The sequence below is a fragment of the Onychomys torridus genome, chromosome 5 (genome assembly GCF_903995425.1).
Source record: "Onychomys torridus chromosome 5, mOncTor1.1, whole genome shotgun sequence".
Classification (NCBI taxonomy): Eukaryota; Metazoa; Chordata; class Mammalia; order Rodentia; family Cricetidae; genus Onychomys; species Onychomys torridus.
In genome coordinates this window covers 55,085,942-55,107,633 of record NC_050447.1, presented here as the reverse complement: position 1 = coordinate 55,107,633, position 21,692 = coordinate 55,085,942, and the positions used below count along the sequence as shown (strand labels likewise).

Here is a 21,692-nt window from a genome sequence, read left to right as displayed (position 1 = left end):
CTAAATGAATTCACACCTCAGGGTCAGATTCCAAGCAGATTTGAGGAATTGTGATACTCAAGAAAACTTGTAAGAAGCTGTGGAAGTGGAATGTTGCAAAATTGAAGAGAATGTAGGTTCCATAGATTTTAGTGAACTTGACATTACCCCCACAAAATTCTAGAGATGACTTTAAAACATTGGTAGATATTCACACATGGGAAAGGTAAGTAGTTTGCATGGGTTTTTTTCTCTAAGAAATCAATCATTCCAGATAATGAGCTCACCCTGCCCCCTTTGATGGCAGATAAAGTTGCAGCTGTAATGTATCTAGATTTCTGTGGGAAATTAGCTGAGCCGCTGTTGCACTGTTCACTGGTGCGGTGGCCTGCTCCTACTCTGACTCACACAAACTCCGTAGTTTCGAATGGATCCTTGTTCCGTTTCCTGCCTGCTTTATCTTCCAGATGGTAGAATAATGTGTGATCAAGACTGTTTGCCGACACACTCAAGGTAGTTTTTTAGATTTTAAATATTTCAAAACATTTAAAGATCACTTTTATTTTTTTAAAAAAAAAACCTTGTTATTAAAAATAACCCCTTATAGTCAGTAAAGAAACATTTCCCCATGTCTTCCTGGTAAAGACTACAGAGAACAGAAAGCTGAACAGAAGTATTTGTTGCTCTAAGAAGCAGAAGATTTCCTTAGCACCCTGAAGTAGCCTTTACTGTATTATACCCAGAAGAATTTCATTTCTTTTAAAGAATTCAAACAAAACAAGGAATTCAAGAAGATGAAATTTGGTGGGAATTCATCCTTATTTGGTTTGGGGGTTTTGAGTTTTCCTATATGTTCAAATACTATTCACTGTGACAGGAGAGTAATTGGCTGGCTGGCTGTAGGAACCGTGAGTTCTATGAGAGTGGTATCCCATCATTCCCTACTTTCTGTTTAGCAGACACTTGTCTCATTCTGCTGTGTGCTTAATTTGTGTTTTATGTGGAGGTAGGAGTTGGAAAAGGAAGAGCAGAGTGTTGTGATAACTAAGTTACATCTCTGTATTCCAGGATTTTCTTCAAGACTCAAGTCTTGGAGTTAGGCATTTCTTTCTTTTTTTAATTTTAATTTTTTTTATTAATTAAGAATTTTTTGCTGCCCCATTCTCACCGTGGGTGGGGCTGGGGTTGCCCACTGGGTAGCACTACCTGTATAAGGTGTGGGACTTTGCCTTGTTCTCAGGTGGCAGGATACTAGGGTCAGTAGGTGGGTGGGTGGGGCTACCTCTGAGGTGGTTCTAAGAGGTTCTTAACTGGCTAGGTTTTTTTTTTTTTTTTTTTTTTTTTTTTTTTTAAGTGTGCTCTTGAGGTCACAAATAATTTGTTTCCTGTTACTGGCTACTGTTATTTTGTCAGAACTTTATTAATACTATTTGTGTTTTTTTATTGCTACTAATATATTTGTATCTTTTTCTTATAGGTGGAGCTTTTTGCTGAAACAATTTTATGTAGTTCATGAACCAAAATATTACATACACTGAATGTTACAGAAGTGTTGAAAGACTGGTAAGTAACATAATATGAACTGTCAGAAGACTTGGGTCAAGGTAAAATTTTGGAGCTACATAGTAAACAATTAGATTCTCTGCAGAAAAGGTGTATATATAGATTGTGTAGTTAATATTTTTATAGCTATAAAACTGTAAAACCATGCATGATGATGACAATTACTAGCTAGTGTGGTGTAGCACAAGATTCCTGTGCTGTGAATCTTGGTTTCTTTACACACATATACGCACATTCGCAAACTCACTTGAACATCATGAATGCTAACACTTACTAATTCTGAGTATTGGCTATAATCTCATGTTCTATACCCTTTATAAACATTTGTGTGTAGTGTATGTCTCTTTTTTTTTTTTGTTTTTTTGAGACAGGGTTTCTCTGTGTAGTTTTGGTGCCTGTCTTGGATCTTGCTCTGTAGACCAGCAGGCTGGCCTTGGACTCACAGAAATCCACCTGAGTGCTGGCATTAAAGGCATGTGTTACCACTGCCTGGCATGTATGTATGTATATTTTTTGTGTATGTGCTCATGTAATGTATTCAGAATACTTTTCTGAGTATGTAAATATTAGAAAAAATTTAAGGAAAATATATGCCTATCTGTCCAGTGGATATTTAGAATGGCTGGAAAATAGTCAAGTATATTCAACATTTATTCTAGGAAGTAATGAACAAAATAGAAACACCCTCTAGTGACCTACTAGTGTTGTGTTCCATTTATGCTAATACAGTTAGGATGTAACTGTTGTATGAATATTGCATAGGAGAATTCAGAACTTTGGCAATGTGTAGATAATGGTAATTCGTTGCTCAGCATATTAACAGTAGTCAGTGATGATATATTATATTCTTTAAAAATGTAAAACAGGCCAGGTGGTGGTGGTGCCTACCTTTAATCCCAGCACTCAGGAGGCAGAGACAGGTGGATCTCTTGAATTCCAGGACAGCCAGGGCTGCAGAGAAACCCTGTCAGAGGTGGGGGTGGAGGGAGGAAGGAGGAGGGAGGAAAGTAAAACAGTGGACCTTGGTGTTCTCATTGAAGCATAACTGTGTCAAATAACAAATTTGTTAATTAACTTGATTTAACCACTCCACACTGTATATAGATATATATGTTTTAAAAACATTGTGTTATGTGCAATAAATGAAATTTTGTCAGTTTGAAAAAATAAAGAGTAAGAGCTCATGGGAAAAGGTTTTGTTTTGGTTTTTGTTTTTAATGAGTGTTTTGCTTATATTATGTATGTGGACCTTGTGCCTGCCTTGTGCCTGCTGAGGCCAGAAGAGGGTGTCATATCCCTTGGTACTGCAATTGTAAAAGGTTGTTAGCTGTCATGTGGGTTCTGGGAACCAAATTTAGGTCCTCTGCAAAAGCAACAAGTGCCCTTAAATGCTGAGCCCTTTCTCCAGGCCTCCAAATTACTTCTAGCCATAAGTTAAACCTATTCTGAAACTCTTTGACTATTATATTGTTTGTGATTTTTCTTTTCTGAATGTATGTGTTTCTTAGTCTTCATTCCCTGCGTGTTTTACCTTGCTATTTCCCTTAATGTTAAAGTGCCACATTGCCTTTTATTTGGCTATAAGTGACATAAGCTTGGCAGCTAAATTTCATCAGTTCTCACCTGACAGGAATTACCACTTCCTGCATTAACTAAGTGTCGGAGTTTTAGGAGGGTAGGTCAGTGACTGGTTTATATCAAGAGAAAAACTGTTTTATCTTATAGTTTAAATTTATTTATTTTCATTTTGTGTGTGTGAGTGCCTTGTCTGCATGTATATATGTGCATCACATGCTTGCTTGGTGCCAGCGAAGGCCAGAAGGAGGCCTTGGACCCCCTAAAATTGGAGTTGTAAGGCAGTTGTGAGTTGCCACATGGGTGTTGGGAACTAAATCCAGATCCTCTGCAGGAGCAGCAAGGTATCTTAACCACTGAACCATTTCTGCAGCCTCCAGTTTATATTTTTAAAAGATCCATTTATCTGTTTTAAATATGCAAAGCAAGAACAATTTCCTAACTGTTTATTCTGTGTAAGAGAAAAAGTCAGACCCTCCCTTAACTGTCACTGTTCACTTGTTTTTTCTCCCAAGTTGTGTCACTTATGCCTGCCTGTGTGTGCCCAGGCATTTCAGACCTTGGACTAGTACTGCCATATATGAATTATCGAATGAGGTCAGAACCATGTCTGAGAATAGTAGAGAGCTAGACACTGATAACATGTAATCTTAAGTAACTCTATGAATCGCATATATTTAAAGATAAACTTACATTCATTTAAAAATCTTTTGTATTCTGTTCATTTTATAGCTCTGTCATGAGTACTGACAGTAACTCATTGGCACGTGAATTTCTGATCGATGTCAACCAGCTTTGCAATGCAGTGGTCCAGAGGGCGGAGGCCAGGGAAGAAGAAGAAGAGGAGACACACATGGCAACCCTTGGACAGTACCTTGTCCATGGGCGAGGATTTCTGTTACTTACCAGGCTGAATTCTATCATTGACCAGGTAATGTCAAACAATTGTTCATCAGTATGTTATTCCTGGTCATCAGCTAGTAACTTGTAGATTTCATCCTTTCTGAGGATCTCTTTGAGTTAAAGTCCTGTCTTTCATGTTATTCCAACAGAAATGTCAGCCCTATTTATGGAAATACAATTTATTTGGATACTTTTAAAACTGTCTGAAATATCTTGGAGTTCTAAAAAGTGGCCTTTTTTTCCAAAGAGGTTTCATATATATACTTTTTGTAGTTGGCTTGGATGCTTCAGTGATAATCTCCAAGTCACCAATAATACATTGTTATTACATTAAGGAAAGAAATATTAGCACTTCCCCCTTGTTGTCATTTAATCAAAATCAAGCCAGATTGGAATTCTCTACCTCAAGCTTCCTACATCTTCCATCTTCTTTCTGCTGCATGAGTCTGAATCTGTGACTGCCTAAAGTCTGTCCTATAAACCTGTCCCTGTATCTGTGCATAGCGTTGTCTGTCCATAACAGGGTTTTGTTCTGTCTTCATTGAATAGCACAGAAGCCATCACATGGGAAAGGAGTGAGAGATACTTTACAGAAATCTTTAACATAAAGTATATAAGTATAGAGTCCAGTTGACCCCAACTGACCCAGATAACAAACAGTACCACAAACATCATTGCTTATCAGGCAATATCCAGATGTTGTGTTCAATATTTATGGTGGCTATTCATTTTCTAAAAATTATTATTATTATTATTATTGTTATTATTATTATTAATATCCCAACCGAAGTTTCCCCTCCTTCCTCTCTTCCCAGCCCCTCCCTCTATCTCCCATCTGTCCCCCTCACCCACTCCTCCTCTATTTCTATTCAGAAAAGGGCAGGCCTCCCATTGATATTAACCAAACACAGCATATCAAGTTGCAGTAGGACTAGGCACCTCCACTGGTATAAAGGCTGGGCAAGGCAACCAAGTGCGTGGAAAAGGGTCCCAAAAGCTGGCAAAAGACCCAGAGCTAGCCTCTGCTTCTACTGTTAGGAATCCCACAAGAAGACCAAGCTAAATAACTGTAACATATATGCAGAGGGCTTAGGTCACTCCCATGTAGGCTTTCTGGTTGTCGGTTCACTCTCTGTGAGCCCCAATGAGCCCAGGTTAGTTGATTCTATGGGTTTTCTTGTGGTGTCTTTGACCCCTCTGGCTCCTACAATCCTTCTTCCCCTCTTCTGCAGGATTCCCTGAGCTCTGCTTCATGTTTGGCTGTGGGTCTCTGTATCTGTTTCCATCAGTTGCTGGATGAAGCTTCTTTGATGACAGTTGTGCTATTCTATGAGTATAGCAGAATATCATTAGGAATCATTTCATTGACTTTTTTCTTTCTTTCTCGAATCCTGTTTGGTTCTATCCTAGGTCTCTGGCCTATCCAGGTCCTGACACTCCAGATAGTGTCAGGGTTGGGCTCCCTCTTGTGGCATGGGTCTCAGGTTGTACTAGGCATTGGTTGGCCACTCCCACAATTTCTGTGCCACCTTTACCCCAGCACATTTTATGGGCAGGACAAATTGTAGGTCCAAGGTTACGTGGCTGGGTTGGTGTCCCAGTCTCTCCACTTGAAGTCTTGCCTGCTCATAGGAGATGGCCAGTTCAGGCTACATATCCACTATTGTTAGAAGTCTTAGCTAGTGTCAACCTTGTAGAATCCTGGGAGTTTCCATTATACTAGGTTTCTGCCTCACCCTGAAATGCCACATTTTTCCAGTTGTCTCTTCCAGTACTCTCCCCTTCCATCCCAGCATCTGATCCCTCCTGTTCCCAAACCAACCCCAGTCTACTTGCAAAATCTCTATTTTGTCTTCCTAGGGAGATCCAAGTATCTTCCTCTTGAGTCCTCCTTGTTATTGAACCTCTCTGGGTTTGTGGATTGTAGCATGTTTATCCTTTCCTTTACAGCTAATATATACTTATAAGTGAGTACATGCCATATGTTTCTGGGTCTGGGTTAACTCACTCAGCATGTTTTGTTTTGTTTTGTTTTCTTGTTCTATCCATTTGCCTGCAAGTTTCATGATGTCATTGTTTTTAACAGCTTAGTAGTACATTGTATCAATGTACCACATTTTCTTTATCCATTCTTCAGTTGAGGGACATCTAGGTTGTTTCCAGTTTCTGGCTATTATAAATAAATCTGCTGTGAACATAGTTGAGCAAATGTCCTTGTGGTATGATGGAGCATCCTTTGGGTAGATGCCCAAGAGTGATATAGCTGGGTCTTGAGGTATATTGATTGCAGTTTTCTGAGAAACTGGGTGCCTATTCATTTTATAAGATTGCTTTCAACTTCTATTTTTGCTGCTTTCAGCAAATGATTATTAGAGCATGCATGGAAGAGTGCTCAATTTAAGATTACAATTATGCATTAGCTTAGGTTATGGAAGTTGATTACATGGGAAATCCAAGGCAAGTAAAGTTGATTATCAAATCATTCTCTTAAAGGCAGGCAAATGAACAGTCTGAGTATACATTAGAACAGCAGTTTTAAGTCTTTTTTGTTGTTTTTGAGACAAGGTCTCCCTATGTAGCTCTGACTGTGGTAACTCACTATATAAACCAGGATGACCTTGAACTCACTGAGATTTGTCTGTCTCTGCCTCCCAAGTGTTGGGATTAAAGACATGCACTACTATGTCCTGACCCAGCCTTAAGTCTTAGGTGACCTCAAGGTATATTATTAACTCTGTGAGGTTCAGCAAAAGTTCCAATCTCATAGAATGTAAGAAATATTTTCTTAATAGTGCATCACCAAAGCTTTTGATGCTAATGGCATGAGAGTACCATATTTATTAGTAGAAATATAGAATTATAATTCAGAAAAGGAGTTTATGCTTTAGTAAAGATCAGAATGCAATTTTAAAAGTTTAATATGAATTAGATTTCGGGAGAAAGCAAACTTTAGAGTGAAATGGTCTTTTAGCTTGTGTACGTTTGCTTTTTTATTGTATCTTTTTCTTTTTCTGTTCACTCACTCCTTTCCCCTCTTCTCTCACCACCCTCATGTTATTGGAAACATGCTTTTGCTGTGTAATCCTTGCCGGGTTAAAACTCACTATATAGCTTAGAATGGCCTAGAACTCTTGATCCTCCTGTTTCAGCTTCCTGGGTACAAGGAGTATAGATATGTAACACCACATCCAGCTTCTCTTTTCAAAGATAGTATATAAATAGCACCAGAAATATAATGCACTACCAATAAATCTCACAGAATATATATAACACTTCTGCATAGAATTCTATAAACATTATTATAAGAAACTAAAGGAAATTTAATTAAGTAGAAAATGATTAAATTTTCATGTGTTCAAAGAATCAGCACTGTAAAGATACATGTTTTCTCCAGATTGACCTATACCTTCCAATATAATTCTAATCAAATTCTCTAGCTTTTCAACTAACACTGTTATGGAGATATAGTTCACATATTATAATCTTTATCCATTCAATATGCAAAATTCAGTTGTGTTTAGGACACTCAGAAATATGTGCACCATCAGATAGCCAATGTTAGAACATCCTCATTATCTCAAAAGGAAACCTGTAGTCTGGCCATCCTCTTCCACCCTCCTCCTAGCCCTAAACTACCACGAATCTGCGTTTTGTGGTGCCAGATTTTACTCTCCCTTATAATCCATGAAATATCCTTTAATGTATTACTAAAATGCCTAAAATCATCCAACATAACAGCAACAATAGTTTGTCTAGTAATGTTTTGTCAGGTTTTAGGATTAGACATTCTAAATGAATTTGAAATTGTAATTTATAGTTTTTTGTTTAAATTATTTTATTTTATGTGTATGGGTGTTTTGCCTACATGCATGTCTGTGCACCATGTATGTACCTGGTACCCACAGAAGTCAGAGAGGGCATCAGATAACCTGACACTACAATAACAGATGGTTGTGAGAAAGCCATGTTGGGCTGGGAATCAAATCTGGGTCCTCTGGAAGAGTAGCTAGTGCTTTTAACCGCTGAGCCATCTCTCCAGCCCCATAGCTTATTGGCCATATGCATACCCTTTTGTGAGTCTGTTCAAGTTATATCTCATTGTTGTTGTTGTTTGGGGCTTTTTTTTTTTTTTTTGACAGGGTTTCTCTGTGTAGTCCTGGCTCTCCTGGAACTCACTATGTAGACCAGGATGGCCTTGAACTCAGAAATTCACCTGCCTCTGCCTCATGAGTGCTGGGATTAAAAATGTGCACCACTACTGCCCATTATATATTATTTTTAAGGCCAGAATATTTGTTTATTATCTAGTATAATAGTTATTTGTTATACTGTATACAAGTCTGTTGTATTGCAAATATGATAGATCCCATTGTGAAATAACTTCCAATATGTAGCTAAATGATTAAAATCACTCAGGTTTTAAGTGCAATAATGTTTTTCCTATGTAATAATTTTTTTTAATCTCTTCTTTCTACTTAGTCATTTTTTGGAATATTTATAGCAATGATGGTAGGGACAGTAGATGTTATCTTTAGAATGCAGATAAATGCCATTTTAAAAATAGAGTTTATCTATATTTGATTGTTTCAGTTAGTGAGTGGAGAATGACCATTTGAGTCTTTGAGGGAAATTATTTAAACAAGACATCCTCTTTAAAGATAGAACCACACTAGTCACAAAACTGCATATTGCAGAGTGGACTGTAGCTTTTATATGAGTAGGGGCATTTCTTGAATATTTGGGGGACGGGTGATTTATGCCCTTCTTCATCCACTGTGGACCCTTTTTGCTTTATAAATATCTAATATAAAGAATTATGAGGACTCTTTATATAGAGAGAATCAACACAGTAAATGCACATATGTAAAATATGTAACTGGATAATTTTGACAAGTTTTTCTAGCTCCATGCAACCACTGACCCACTTAGTGTTTCATCATGCCCTTGTCAGACAGCCTGTGTCAGTTGCCCACTGTGAGGTGAAAGATGTGCTGACTGCTGGCATCTACGTATGAGTCTGTTTTTCTAGAACTTTGTGTCGGTGATCACACAGTTTGCCCTCTTGTGACTCTGAGATTGTTGGATCCATTCTGTTGCATAAGTCAGCCAGTCATATTTGTTTTTTACTGATTAGTGTTTTGTTGTATATGTGTAAACAGTTTAACTGTTTACTTATTCCTTAATCATTGAGATTGAATGCATTTGGTTATTATAAGTAAAAATGCTATGGACATTCTTATGTCTTTCTGTGGTTGTGTTTACAGTTTTTTGGGCATGCAAATTACTGGTGAAAGGATAGTTACTTGTGTAACTTTGTAAGAACCTGCAAGTTATTTTCAGTGGTTGAGCCATTTAAAAAATTTTTTTCATTAGGTATGTATGAGAATTCTAGTTGTTCTATATATAGTCTCTCTAAGATTTATGCCATCGTTCTTCTAATATTAGCCATTTATAAGTAAGCATGAAGAAGTATCTAATTGCATTCCTTACAACTAAGGATGCTAAGAACTTTTTAATGTACTTATTGACCATATATATATTTATATAGCTTATATAATGTTTATATATAGCATATAAACACATATATAATATAATTACATGTAATCTAATATGTAATTATAAATGTTTATATATATAATGACTATATATATATATATATATATAATACACACACATACATAATAATCACTCCTTTTCTGCAAAAGATATGTGGTTATGATACTGAATGTGGTAGGTAGTACTAAACTATATATATTTTCCCACCTTATATGTAAATATCTATGGTGAAGTATAATTTATAAATTAGACAAAGTAAAAGATAAGCAATAATTGATGAAATAGAGCAATTATGTCAATGTACTTTATTAAAAGTTATTTAAATTTTATGAGTTATTTCTTGAATTTTTTTTTTCTTTTTGCTATAGTGACGGTCGGTAACCCAAAACCACAGAAAGTGAAACTATGGAGAAGGGGGACTATTGTATCTTCTTTTGTGAATGTCTAAGTTTGTCCCATTTTGAAAGTCTAACTTTTCTTTGTCATCCATCCAGTTCTTCATGTATTAGAGATAGAAGTCATTGTTAGTGTGCAGATATTTTCTTTGTAACAGGCCCCTCCCCTCTGTTCACGTCTGCTCTCCTCTGCTCCCCTTTTCTCTCTTCTTGTGTTTTCTTCTTTTTCTTTTTTTAAGATAGGGTTTCAGCAGGCAGTGCATACTTGCCTCTAATTCTCTCTCCTCCTTCCTTAGCCTACCCAGGACTAGACTTAGGTATGTGCCACTGCACCTGGCTGCCTTTTCATTTTTTAAGTGTTTTCTTCTTGCTGTTTGCGAGTGCTAGGGATCAAACTCAGGGCCTCTTGAATGTTAGGCAAGCACCAAACCACTAAACTATACCATCAGCTTTAATAGTGTCTTCAGAAAAATAGAGTTTTCTCTTTTACAGTGGTATTTTCTGTTCTAAAAATTTATGTCTTGCAACCCTAAAGTTGCAAGATATTCTACTTTTAAAGCTATATTCTCAGCCTTCCTAGCCTTTTAGTCTTGTTTTTAGCCTTAGACCTGTGATCCAATTTAAATTACTGTTTGGGTAGAGTGTGAGGTAACCATTGCCATTCTTATGCTTTCCTTCTACACAGGCCAAATGTTACAGCATCATTTCTTCTTCAGAGCCTCTTCTTTCCTAGATGAAAACACTGGTGATCTTGAAAGCATAACACTACAGAGGAATCAGAGAATACCAAGATAAACCTATTTATACTATGTTCATGGACTGGAAGAACTCAGTAGTGTTAATTCTTTCCAAATTAACTGTATACTTAGTGATCCGTATCTGAACTTTCTATTCTGTACACTAATTCATTGTCTGTTCCTTCACCCAAACTGTACTGACTTGATTACTATGGTTTTCAAGTAAAAGTAAATTCAGAGGGCCAGCACAATGGCTTAGTTAGTCAAGGCCCTTGCCACCAAGCCTACGCCTAATGATCCGAATTCAATCCTTAGAACACATGGTGGCAGAAGAGAACTGGCTCCTGCAGGTTATCCTCTGATCTCCATACATGCATCATAGCCCAAGTACCACCCCCAAATACATACATACATACATATATACATACATACATGTTTTTAAAAAAGTAAATCCAGAAGCAGGTCATGTAAGTTCTCCAGTTTTGGTCTAGTTCATCAGCAATGTCCATTCTGTGCCCTTTGGATTTCCATATAAATTTTATTCAGTTTGTCATTTCTGTAGAAATACTTGCTATGCTTTTACTCAGGAGGTGTTGAATCCATAAATCAATTTGGAAAGAATTAGCACTATTGATGTCTCCTAGTCCATGAACGTGGTGTAAATTTGCTAATTTGGGTCTTCTTTGATTCCTCTGCAGTGTTATATTTTCAGTATAGAGATTATGTACATATTTTATTCTCTTTTGATGTTATTTCAAATGTTATTTAAAAAATTTAATTTTCCTATTTGTCACTTATAGAAATAGAGCTGTTTATATAGTGATGTCTTGCCTTTTTGTTAAATTCATTTATTAGGTCTCAAAATTTTTCTGTAAACTCCTTAGGATGTTTTGTGTTAGCAACTATGTCATTTGTAAATGACAGGTTTTTTTCCAGTTTTTATACCTTAATTTTTTTTCCTGTTTGGACTGTCTTCTAGCACAGAAGCAGATGGAAGTGACGGGTGAGAGTGAACTGATAGCCTTGGGTCTAATCCAAGGGAAGGACACATGTTTCCATGGAATGTGGTTTGAGTGCGTGCTTCTTAGTTGCCTTTGATCAGAATGAGGTTTTCTCCTGTCCCTAGTTCACTGAGAGTTTGTAGCCTTAAAGGATGCTGAGTTATGGCAAATGTCTTTTCTGCATCTGTTGAGACTATCATTATCTTTCCTCTTAATTCTTTAGTGTGGGTGAAGTACACAGATGGTTTTTAAATGTTGCACTAAATTTAGATTACTATGATAAGCCTCATTTGTTAATGATTTATTAAACATAATCATTTTAATCTATTAAATAAGTTATCCTTTTTAAATGGCAAAAGAGCTTCTTTTTAACGGTTAATGGTGGCAAATTTTAAGTTTATATTCATATACATATGTACATACATACATACATACATACAAGATAGGACCTGATTGGGTTTGTAGGCTTCCACTGATTCCGAGGGCCTAAAATGTTTTTATTCTATATGAGTGGTTCATTATTTCCTGGTCTCCAGGACTCTTGGCTTCATGCACTAAGAACAGATTGTTTTTTTACTGGGAGTAGGAGACAGACTTCTTCTTTTTTTCTATCCTTCATCTTTTTAGGTGAAGCTGGTAGTATTTTTGTCCTCTAAAAAATGTTTTCATACTAGTATATATTGTATGTTAAACATATTCCCCCATATTCCTTTACCCTTCTTTTTTCTCTCCTTCCATACTGTTTCTTTTTTCTTTTAAGATTTATTTATTTATCATGTATACAGTGTTCTGTTTGCATGTATCCCTGTAAGCCAGAAGAGGGAGCCAGATCTTATTACAGATGGTTGTGAGCCACCATGTGGTTGCTGGGAATTGAACTCAGGACCTTTGGAAGAGCAGTCGGCGTTCTTAACCTCTGAGCTACCTCTCCAGCCCTTTTTTTTAACCTTTTTTTTTTTTTTTTTTTTTTTGCCATGAGCTGAGGACCGAACCTAGGGCCTTGTGCTTGCTAGGCAAGCACTCTACCACTGAGCTAAATCTCCAGCCCCCCATACTGTTTCTTAAAAGTACAACCTTCTTTAAAATGTAGGTTTCTTATGAATCTCAGTGGGGTTGATTACCTCTGTATTACAAAAGCCATATCTATAACTGTTTTTGAAACAGACTTTTCTGTACTGTTGTTGAGTTGTTTTGTTTGTTTGTTTGTTTGTTTGTTTGCTTGTTTTTTTCTTTTGAGGCAGGGTCTCTCTATGTAGTTAGTCCTAGCTGCCCTGGAACTTGCTATATAGTCTAGGCTGACCTTGAATTCAGATTCTCCTGCCTCTGCCTCCCAAGTGTTAGGATTAAAGGCATGTGTCACCACACCTGGCAATACCTTGTTTTTAAAGAAATGCAATAGTGGAGTGGAATTTTAAAGTATAATGACTATTTTGAGGGTGATAGCACATACCTGTAATTCTAGCACACGGAATACAAGTATAGGAGGATCACTGTGAATTCAAGGTCATCTGTGCTACACAGTGAGTTTGAAACCAGTCTAGGCTGCATAGTAATGCCCTGTCTAAAATGACAAGCAAACCAAACATAATGATAATTAAATGGAGAAGTAAAAATACTGTTTTTCAAAGTGATGTGTACAGAAATAAAAACAATTGATAGGAAAATTTTTAACAACACTAAAAAATTAGTACATACTCATTATATGTTTCCTTTAGCTCTGTAGCTATACATTTAGGATGGAAAAAAAGATTAGATAATCCTAATGAAGAAACATATATATATATATATATATATATATATATATATATATATATATGTGTGTGTGTGTGTGTGTGTGTGTGTGTGTGTGTGTGTGTGTACACATACATACATATGTTAGAATAAAATTCTTAGAGAAGAAATGAAGAATAGCAATGTGTTAATATGCTGTTACCATATCTTGTTTTTATATTTGGAAAGTTAAATTTAATTAGTATGCCAAGACATTTGTTTATAATACCATTGAATAACTTCAGTAACTTTGCATTACTTTTTAGCTATAGTCCATGTTCCTTGATATGTCAAAGATATGTGTCTGGACTGGGATCTCAGCCTTTCCCTGATTCTCTTGTCCTTCCCTTTCTTCTGTCACTACGACTCCTAGATGCCAGCATGGAAAGAGCTGTGCCTGGTATTTGCCAAGTACTTGTAACATGTTTCTTGAACTGAATTGAGAAAGTAGCACCTCAGTGAGAATGACTTCATTATTAATTGTTGTAGGGAAAAATTTTAAAGGTGTGATCTAGCCTTTTTCTCTTTTAGAAGTGAAGACAAAACTGAAAATATTAAGTAAGGGAAGGTATGCTAGAGACTCATTTCTCTTTGTCAGGTCATTAGAAAGCCAGAGGATGGCTCTGTGCATGGCCTGTGCTCCCTGGCATGGCATATGTGGATTTGGCATGAGGGAACAACCCTATTTCTAGATACTATCTCTATTATGCATACTTTGGATTTGGGGAGATAGAACTAGGTTTTCATTTGAAATAACTAAGCCCCACTTTTCCAGAGTGCCTACAAATAAGAGAAAAATATTTATGGGTCTCAAAGAACAGAGTTACATGTAAAGTTTCTCTGAAGACCAGAAAGGATTTTTTAAAAAGTAGGATTATATAGTACTTTAAAAAGTAATAGAATCAGGGCCAATGAGATGGCTCGTGGATAAAGGTGATTGCTGCAGAAACCTGGTGTGCTGAGTTTGACCCCAGAACTCATGTTCTGGGGAGGAAGAAGAGCAACAACTCCACAAAGTTGTTCTCTAACATGCACATATAACTATGGCACGTGCACACAGACACATCATCACCATCACCATCATCATCATCATCATCGAGAGCTACTGCAATAATGAGTTGTGTTAGAAATACAGTAATTGAGTATGAAGTGAAGAATTGTTGCATTAAGCTGCCAAGATGTTCCCCACCTAGGCCTGCTGTTCTAGCATAGCAGGGTCAAACTCCTAAGATCTGTACTTGCTCCCATCTCATCCTTTTAAGGACTTGTGGTCTCTAAGTCTGCATAGTGAACTGAGGGCAATGGGCATGAAATACTGGGGGCGGAGGGCAGTTGTCTCAGGAAGAAGGGGGTAGCAAGCCTCCTCAGAGAGCAGATATTGCTGGAGCTAGGCCTTACATGGTAGGAAGGTATTAGGGATGTTCCAGATCATGTTGAGTAGCAGGCAAAGGCAGGAATGTCCGTTCACATAGCAGTGATGATTTGCCAGTGTACTGCTGTAGAACAAGGACTCACTTATCAGGACAGTGTTGTATCTGTTCTGTTAGAATCCACTAAAGACTCAGATTGGGACTCTGAAAGATTCATGAGCTAAAAAGTTATTTACTTTATTTAAGACCAGGAATCTTTCTTTAACTCCTTTGAGTCTTCAGCCTGCTGTAACAGGGACTCACACTCTGTTCATTCCATTACCACTCCACCAAAGCTATGATTGTGAATGTTACCAGCAACCTCCAGTTGCTAAAGGCTTTTCAGTCATCATTTTATACAGTTTGAAAATGACAGCTTTCATCCTGTTGAATGCTTTTTCTTTCACTGCTCTCTTCTGTGGTTTCTATGGTTCCAGCTCTCTCTGTAATAGCCTGTCAATCTCTTCAACTGGCTTGCTTCAGCACTGCCCACTGTTACTTCCTTAAAGACTCTTGGAGCTCTGAATACCATTGTCATCAGTTCTCTCTCATTATTCTACTTGCTCTCTGTAAAACCTGACATATATCCTGGGCACCCACCCAGATGACTTTCATATCATAAGTTCCAGGTCTGTATATTATCTATTAAAAGTTGTCTCCATTTAGACACCCCCTAGCATCTCAGATTGCATATGTCTAAAAAATGAATCTGGGCTACTGTGATGGCTCATCAGGTAAAGGCACTCACTGCCAAGCCTAACAGCACATACATACTAAATGTAATTTAAAAATTTTTAAGTCAATCCATCATCTTTACCCTAACATAGTACCCATCTTAGATTTCCTGTCTTGTAGAAATATTACCAGCCACCTAGTTACTTAAATCAGAAAGCTATGGAGAGTCTTTTTGTTCCCTCTGTGCATCATTGAAAATGAACTGTGACCATTTCAGCCCTACCATATAGTTTCTTAGACGTCTCTGTGGTTATTGGTTGCCAGGTTATTTAGTCATCATCTCACATATGGGTCATGTGACCTTGCCGGGAACATTGGCTATTCCCACTTCCACAGTTCTGCCCAGCAAATCTATTCATGTCATCCTGCTTCCCTCCCTAAGATTGTCGTGAGAAGGAAGAACTCCTGGCTTAACTGTTCATTACTACTTGACCACCATGTTCCAGGTACCCAGGTGTGGCTGTCTAGTTGCAGTCCTACTTCGACAGTTCTCAGGATTGTTCTTTCTTTTTTTTCTGGACTCCTAAACTAAATACCAGTTCCATGCTAGTGTTTAGTTCCAGACTGGGAAATTTACTGATACTACATGCCTTCTATTGTTCTGTTTGTGTGTATGTATTTTATGTATCAATTAAAAGGACGTTTTCCAACATGGACCATTTACTTCAATAAGGATAATATAACAAGTCCCTTGAATAGAATGTTCAGTCAATATATTTAATTCTCTTCACTGATAAATCTTTTTATATGTATTATTAATATGGCTTTCTCTTTTAAAAAATTGTTTTCTGTTTTACATTTAACTACATGAAGACTTAAATTTTTTTCTAGTAACCTTGTTGTTAGTTTACTAATTTATTATAGGCTTTAATTTTTTATTTTTACTTGACAAGTCTGTTTTTTCATAGGTGATGAATTCTTGCAGTGTGCATGGTGGCAATAACAGCTCTTCTTGGAAATGGTAGCGAGAATGTGCTAAATACCATCGCATAATCTCACATTCTTCTATGGTTGGAAAGCTTATAAATTGAAAAGTATCCACAGCTAGACTTGGACTTAAAATAAGTTAACTTCATCCTCAATTTCTCAAATTTAACGTTTTTGGAGGATAAAAATTGTTTTTGGTTCAGTTGAGTACAGGGTTTTAGGAATGAATGTGCCTTGGACCCTTAGACCCTGAAAGACCTTTTTGTTTCTGACACAGGCCCTGACATGCAGAGAAGAACTCCTGACTCTTCTTCTGTCGCTCCTTCCCTTAGTGTGGAAGATACCTGTCCAGGAACAGCAGGCAACAGGTATGTCCCTTTTTACAGCTCCCTTGAGTTGTCAGAGCCCGTTGGGAAAAGAAGTTCCTTTGCACAGCTACTTCTGCCTGGTTGGTTAATGCAGCTATGGAGTAGTAGATGTTGTGGTGATTTATTACATACCTAGTAGGAAAAAGTCACTAGGCAAGCACAATTTTGTTTCTTCCAATAATATAAAAACCATAGTGCTTCTGAGAGGCCTACACAAATGACAGTTACAAATACAGGAAGAAGCAGAACACTTCCTGAGAGGAGTTGCTAGAATGCTGTAGTTAGGAAAATGGGTGGCGAAGAGGTTGAAGAAAGGAATTAAAGCTCTTTGCTTGAAGTCTGCTACTACCGGTGCTCTAGAAGTGACGACTTCTGCAGTATTGTCTTTGGTTCAGGTTTTCTAATTTTGCTTTTGGAGGATAAATTTGAAGTCATAGTTTGTTCTAGACTAACTAGAATTATGTGGTCAATAAGTAATTTTATTTTCTGATTTTGAAAAATATGCATTTGTAAGTACATGAAACTTTAAGTACTTCAGTGGAAAGATAAACAGGTTTTCCCCTGGGTCATTTCTGGAATTGTTTGATAATCTCCTGGATTAAAAATAGTCTTCCTGTATTATCTATTAATGCCTGGTTTATATTTTAATGCATATTTGACATAGAGCTCTTTTAATGAAGATATTTAAAGACTTCTAATATTATTTTCCTGATTATTTATTGATTCAGTAAGTACTCTTTTTTTTTTTTTTTGAGTTTTCAGAATTAAAAAATTGTTAACCACTTAGGAATTGATTTCTGCCATTTTAGGGAGGTCATCTCATTGCTGCCATCTCTTTTGGTGGAATTGGTCCCTAGTAATGTTTGCTCTCATCTGCTTTGTTTTCCCTCTCCTGAGTGAAGCACAAGATTCTATTAATGGCTTTTTAGTTGTTCCTCCTAAATTAGAACTCTGTTTCGTGTGGATTGTAGCACATATTGCTGCAAAGAGAAAGATTCATTTAATTAGACCCTTTCTCTAAGGAATGATCATTGAATGCTGCCCCAAGCTCTGGAGACTTAGGATGGACTGCTGAGCTCTCTACACTTGGTTAGTTTAGAGAACAAGGCCCCAGAGAAATACTTTGACTGAAGAACTCTTTTAACCCTCACCTCAACAAATACTTGATATATAATATATAATTTTGAGTTCATTTGGGTGAATATTGATGTCAGGGAAGCTACAAACTAATTATAGCATTTCTAAAGGTTTATAAATGGTGAGCACAGCAGCCGGATAATTCAGTCTTGTATTTTGAAATTAGAATGCTGTATATAGGTTCAGATCATGTCTACTTTCCTAATTTTTTTGTTGTTGTTGTTCTCAAAATCAATTTGTATCCCTTGAGCTAATGGCATCTGGTGTTGAGAGTGAAAAGGGTAAGTGTGGATGGAAGTGACCCAGAGATGTAACTAGGGAAAACAGCCTTGCAGAAAAGTTATGCCAGGCCAAATTCACAATGTCAGTTGTAAGAGTCATTGCCCACACATGTGGTGTTTACTAGGATAGGTACTGATATATTCTAAACCTCTTTCTTGATTTCATTAGATTTTAACTTGCCATTGTCATCTGATATAATCCTGACCAAAGAAAAGAACTCAAGTTTGCAAAAGTCAACTCAGGGAAAATTATATTTAGAAGGAAGTGCTCCACCTGGTCCGGTTTCTACAAAAGTAAACCTTTTACGAAAAAGCAGACGACAGCGTAAAAGTACCCATCGCTATTCAGTAAGAGATGCAAGAAAGACACAGCTCTCCACCTCTGACTCCGAAGGCAACTCAGATGAGAAAAGTCCAGTTGTGAGTAAGCACAGGAGGTCCCATGTGCTGCCCCGGCTCCTGATGCAGTCTCCTAAGGAAGACCACCTCATAGCCAACCTTGACCCTTCTGCAACCAAAGAACAGGTCCTCTCTGGCAGCATGGCTTTGGAAAACTCCAGAGAAATCATTCCGAGACAGGATTCAAATGGTGACGTGTTAAGTGAGCCAGCTGCCTTGTCTATTCTCAGTAACATGAATAACTCTCCCTTTGACTTGTGTCATGTTCTGTTATCGCTGTTGGAGAAGGTCTGTAAGTTTGACATTGCTTTGAATCATAATTCTTCCTTAGCAGCTAGTGTAGTCCCCACACTGACGGAGTTCCTAGCAGGCTTTGGGGACTGCTGTAGCCAGAGTGACACTTTGGAGGGACAGGTGGTTTCTGCAGGTTGGACTGAAGAGCCGGTGGCTTTGGTTCAACGGATGCTCTTTCGAACTGTGCTGCATCTTATGTCAGTAGATGTCAGCACAACAGAGGCAATGCCAGAAAGTCTTAGAAAAAATTTGACTGAATTGCTTAGGGCAGCTTTAAAAATTAGAGCTTGCTTAGAAAAGCAGCCTGACCCTTTCTCACCAAGACAAAAGAAAACACTACAGGAGGTCCAGGAGGGCTTCATGTTTTCCAAGTATCGTCATAGAGCCCTTCTTCTGCCTGAGCTTCTGGAAGGAGTTCTACAGCTCCTTATCTCCTGTCTTCAGAGTGCAGCTTCAAATCCCTTTTACTTCAGTCAGGCCATGGATTTAGTGCAAGAATTTATTCAGCACCAAGGATTTAATCTGTTTGAAACAGCAGTTCTTCAGATGGAATGGCTGCTTTCGAGGGATGGTGTTCCTTCAGAGGCTGCAGAACACTTGAAAACCCTGATAAACAGTGTGATGAAAATAATGAGCACTGTCAAAAAAGTGAAGTCAGAGCAACTTCATCACTCCATGTGCACGAGGAAAAGGCACCGGCGTTGTGAGTATTCCCATTTCATGCAGCACCACCGTGATCTCTCAGGTCTCCTGGTTTCAGCTTTTAAGAACCAGCTTTCTAAAAGTCCCTTTGAAGAGACTGCAGAGGGAGATGTGCAGTATCCCGAGCGGTGCTGCTGCATCGCAGTGTGTGCTCACCAGTGCTTGCGCTTGCTGCAGCAGGCTTCCCTGAGCACTACCTGTGTCCAGATCCTATCAGGGGTACACAGTGTTGGAATCTGCTGTTGTATGGATCCTAAGTCTGTGATTATCCCTTTACTCCATGCTTTTAAGTTGCCAGCATTGAAGAATTTTCAGCAGCACATACTGAATGTCCTTAACAAACTTCTTTTGGATCAGTTAGGAGGAGCAGAGATTTCACAGAGAATTAAAAAAGCAGCTTGCAACATCTGTACTGTGGATTCTGACCAACTGGCTCAGTTAGAAGAGACACTGCAAGGCACCCTGTGTGGTGCTGGCCCTTCCTCTGGCTTGCCCAGTCCTTCTTACAGATTTCAAGGGATCCTGCCCAGCAGTGGGTCTGAAGACTTATTGTGGAAATGGGATGCGTTGGAAGCTTATCAGAACTTTGTCTTTCAAGAAGACAGATTGCATAACATCCATATTGCAAATCACATTTGCAATTTAATCCAGAAAGGCAATATAGTTGTTCAGTGGAAATTGTATAATTATATTTTTAATCCTGTGCTCCAAAGAGGAGTTGAATTAGTACATCATTGTCAACAGCTCAGCATTACTTCAGCTCAGACTCATATGTGTAGCCAACTGAAACAATGTTTGCCTCAGGAAGTGCTTCAGATTTATCTAAAAACTCTGCCTATTCTACTTAAATCCAGGTTTGTATGTGTGCATATGTTTTACAGTTGGAGGAGTGCTTTTGAACATGGGATAAAGTGTGCATGTGTTTAAATTTCTAACCTTGATGGCTGCAGGAACTCACCCATAGTATAATCACAGTTACTGTAATGCTTTCAAGGATTTTAGTTTGTCCACAAAGAAAGCACTCTTTCCATGTCATGTTTTAAACATTTTAAAATTTACTTTTCTGGGGATAGTTATAGAACAGAGGCTAGAGACACTGATTTTTTAACTTATTAATGGGAAAAAGGAAAAGTTTTGAATATATTTCTGAGGGAAAGAAATGTGTAGAACAAAGATATCTAAGAGCAAAGGCCAGTTCGAATTAATTTTTTGTATTTATTATGTAGATAGAATATTATAAACCATTAAAACATTTATAAAGATCACATTAGACTAGAGAAATGCTTATAGTATTTTATGAGTAAAATATAAAACTTAAAATGTATTTACAATAATATATAGTTTGTACATACATGAAATGTTTAGTTCCCAAGTCAGTGGCATTAAAAAGACCATTTCTTAATATCATAGTTACATTTATTACCCAAAGTAGAAAACACACATAAGCAAAAAGAAAGTTTAAATTGTTTCCTATCAATGAATTTTCCAAATTTCATGACTGTTAAGTTTGGGGTACTTTAAAATGAATGTGTAAATAAAGCTTGCTTTAATGGGTAGATTGCCCATTTGAATTAATGCATATGTCATTTCAAAACAGCATAAACTACAACTGTCACTAGTATCTTTGTGTGTAGTACTTTTTGGTTCATCTTAATACAGCTACTTTAAAACTGGCATGGATGCTACCACGATATACTCACCTTTTATGTCTGTGCTGTTGACTTTAACCAACTCAACAAATTACAAGAGAACTATAGGGAAACTCACATGGTGCTCAACCTTCAAGTTGAGAGAATATCCTCCCAAGATTTTCAGCTCTCTAGTTTTGTCCTTTCCTTTCATGGAGTGTAGGTATAGAACAAATGGAAAGTTCTGAGCAGAGTGTACACTTGGTTGTGTAACCAAGTGAGCAAGTGGACGAATGTATGCTTGCCCTCTTGTACCCACATCAGGGGTAGTAG

At 37.5% G+C, this 21,692-nt stretch overlaps 1 protein-coding gene across 1 annotated transcript in view; it reads left to right on the top strand.

The window, feature by feature from the left end:
• The window catches only part of Lyst (lysosomal trafficking regulator), a 156,711-nt gene that overhangs the window by 20,867 nt on the left and 114,152 nt on the right, over nt 1-21,692 (top strand). Inside the window, exons 2-5 of the mRNA XM_036187144.1 lie at nt 1,457-1,542; nt 3,850-4,048; nt 16,828-16,918; nt 18,506-20,585. Of these exons, the coding sequence (XP_036043037.1) occupies nt 3,857-4,048; nt 16,828-16,918; nt 18,506-20,585 (2,363 nt within the window). The 5' untranslated portion in view covers nt 1,457-1,542; nt 3,850-3,856. The remainder of the gene's footprint in view (nt 1-1,456; nt 1,543-3,849; nt 4,049-16,827; nt 16,919-18,505; nt 20,586-21,692) is intronic.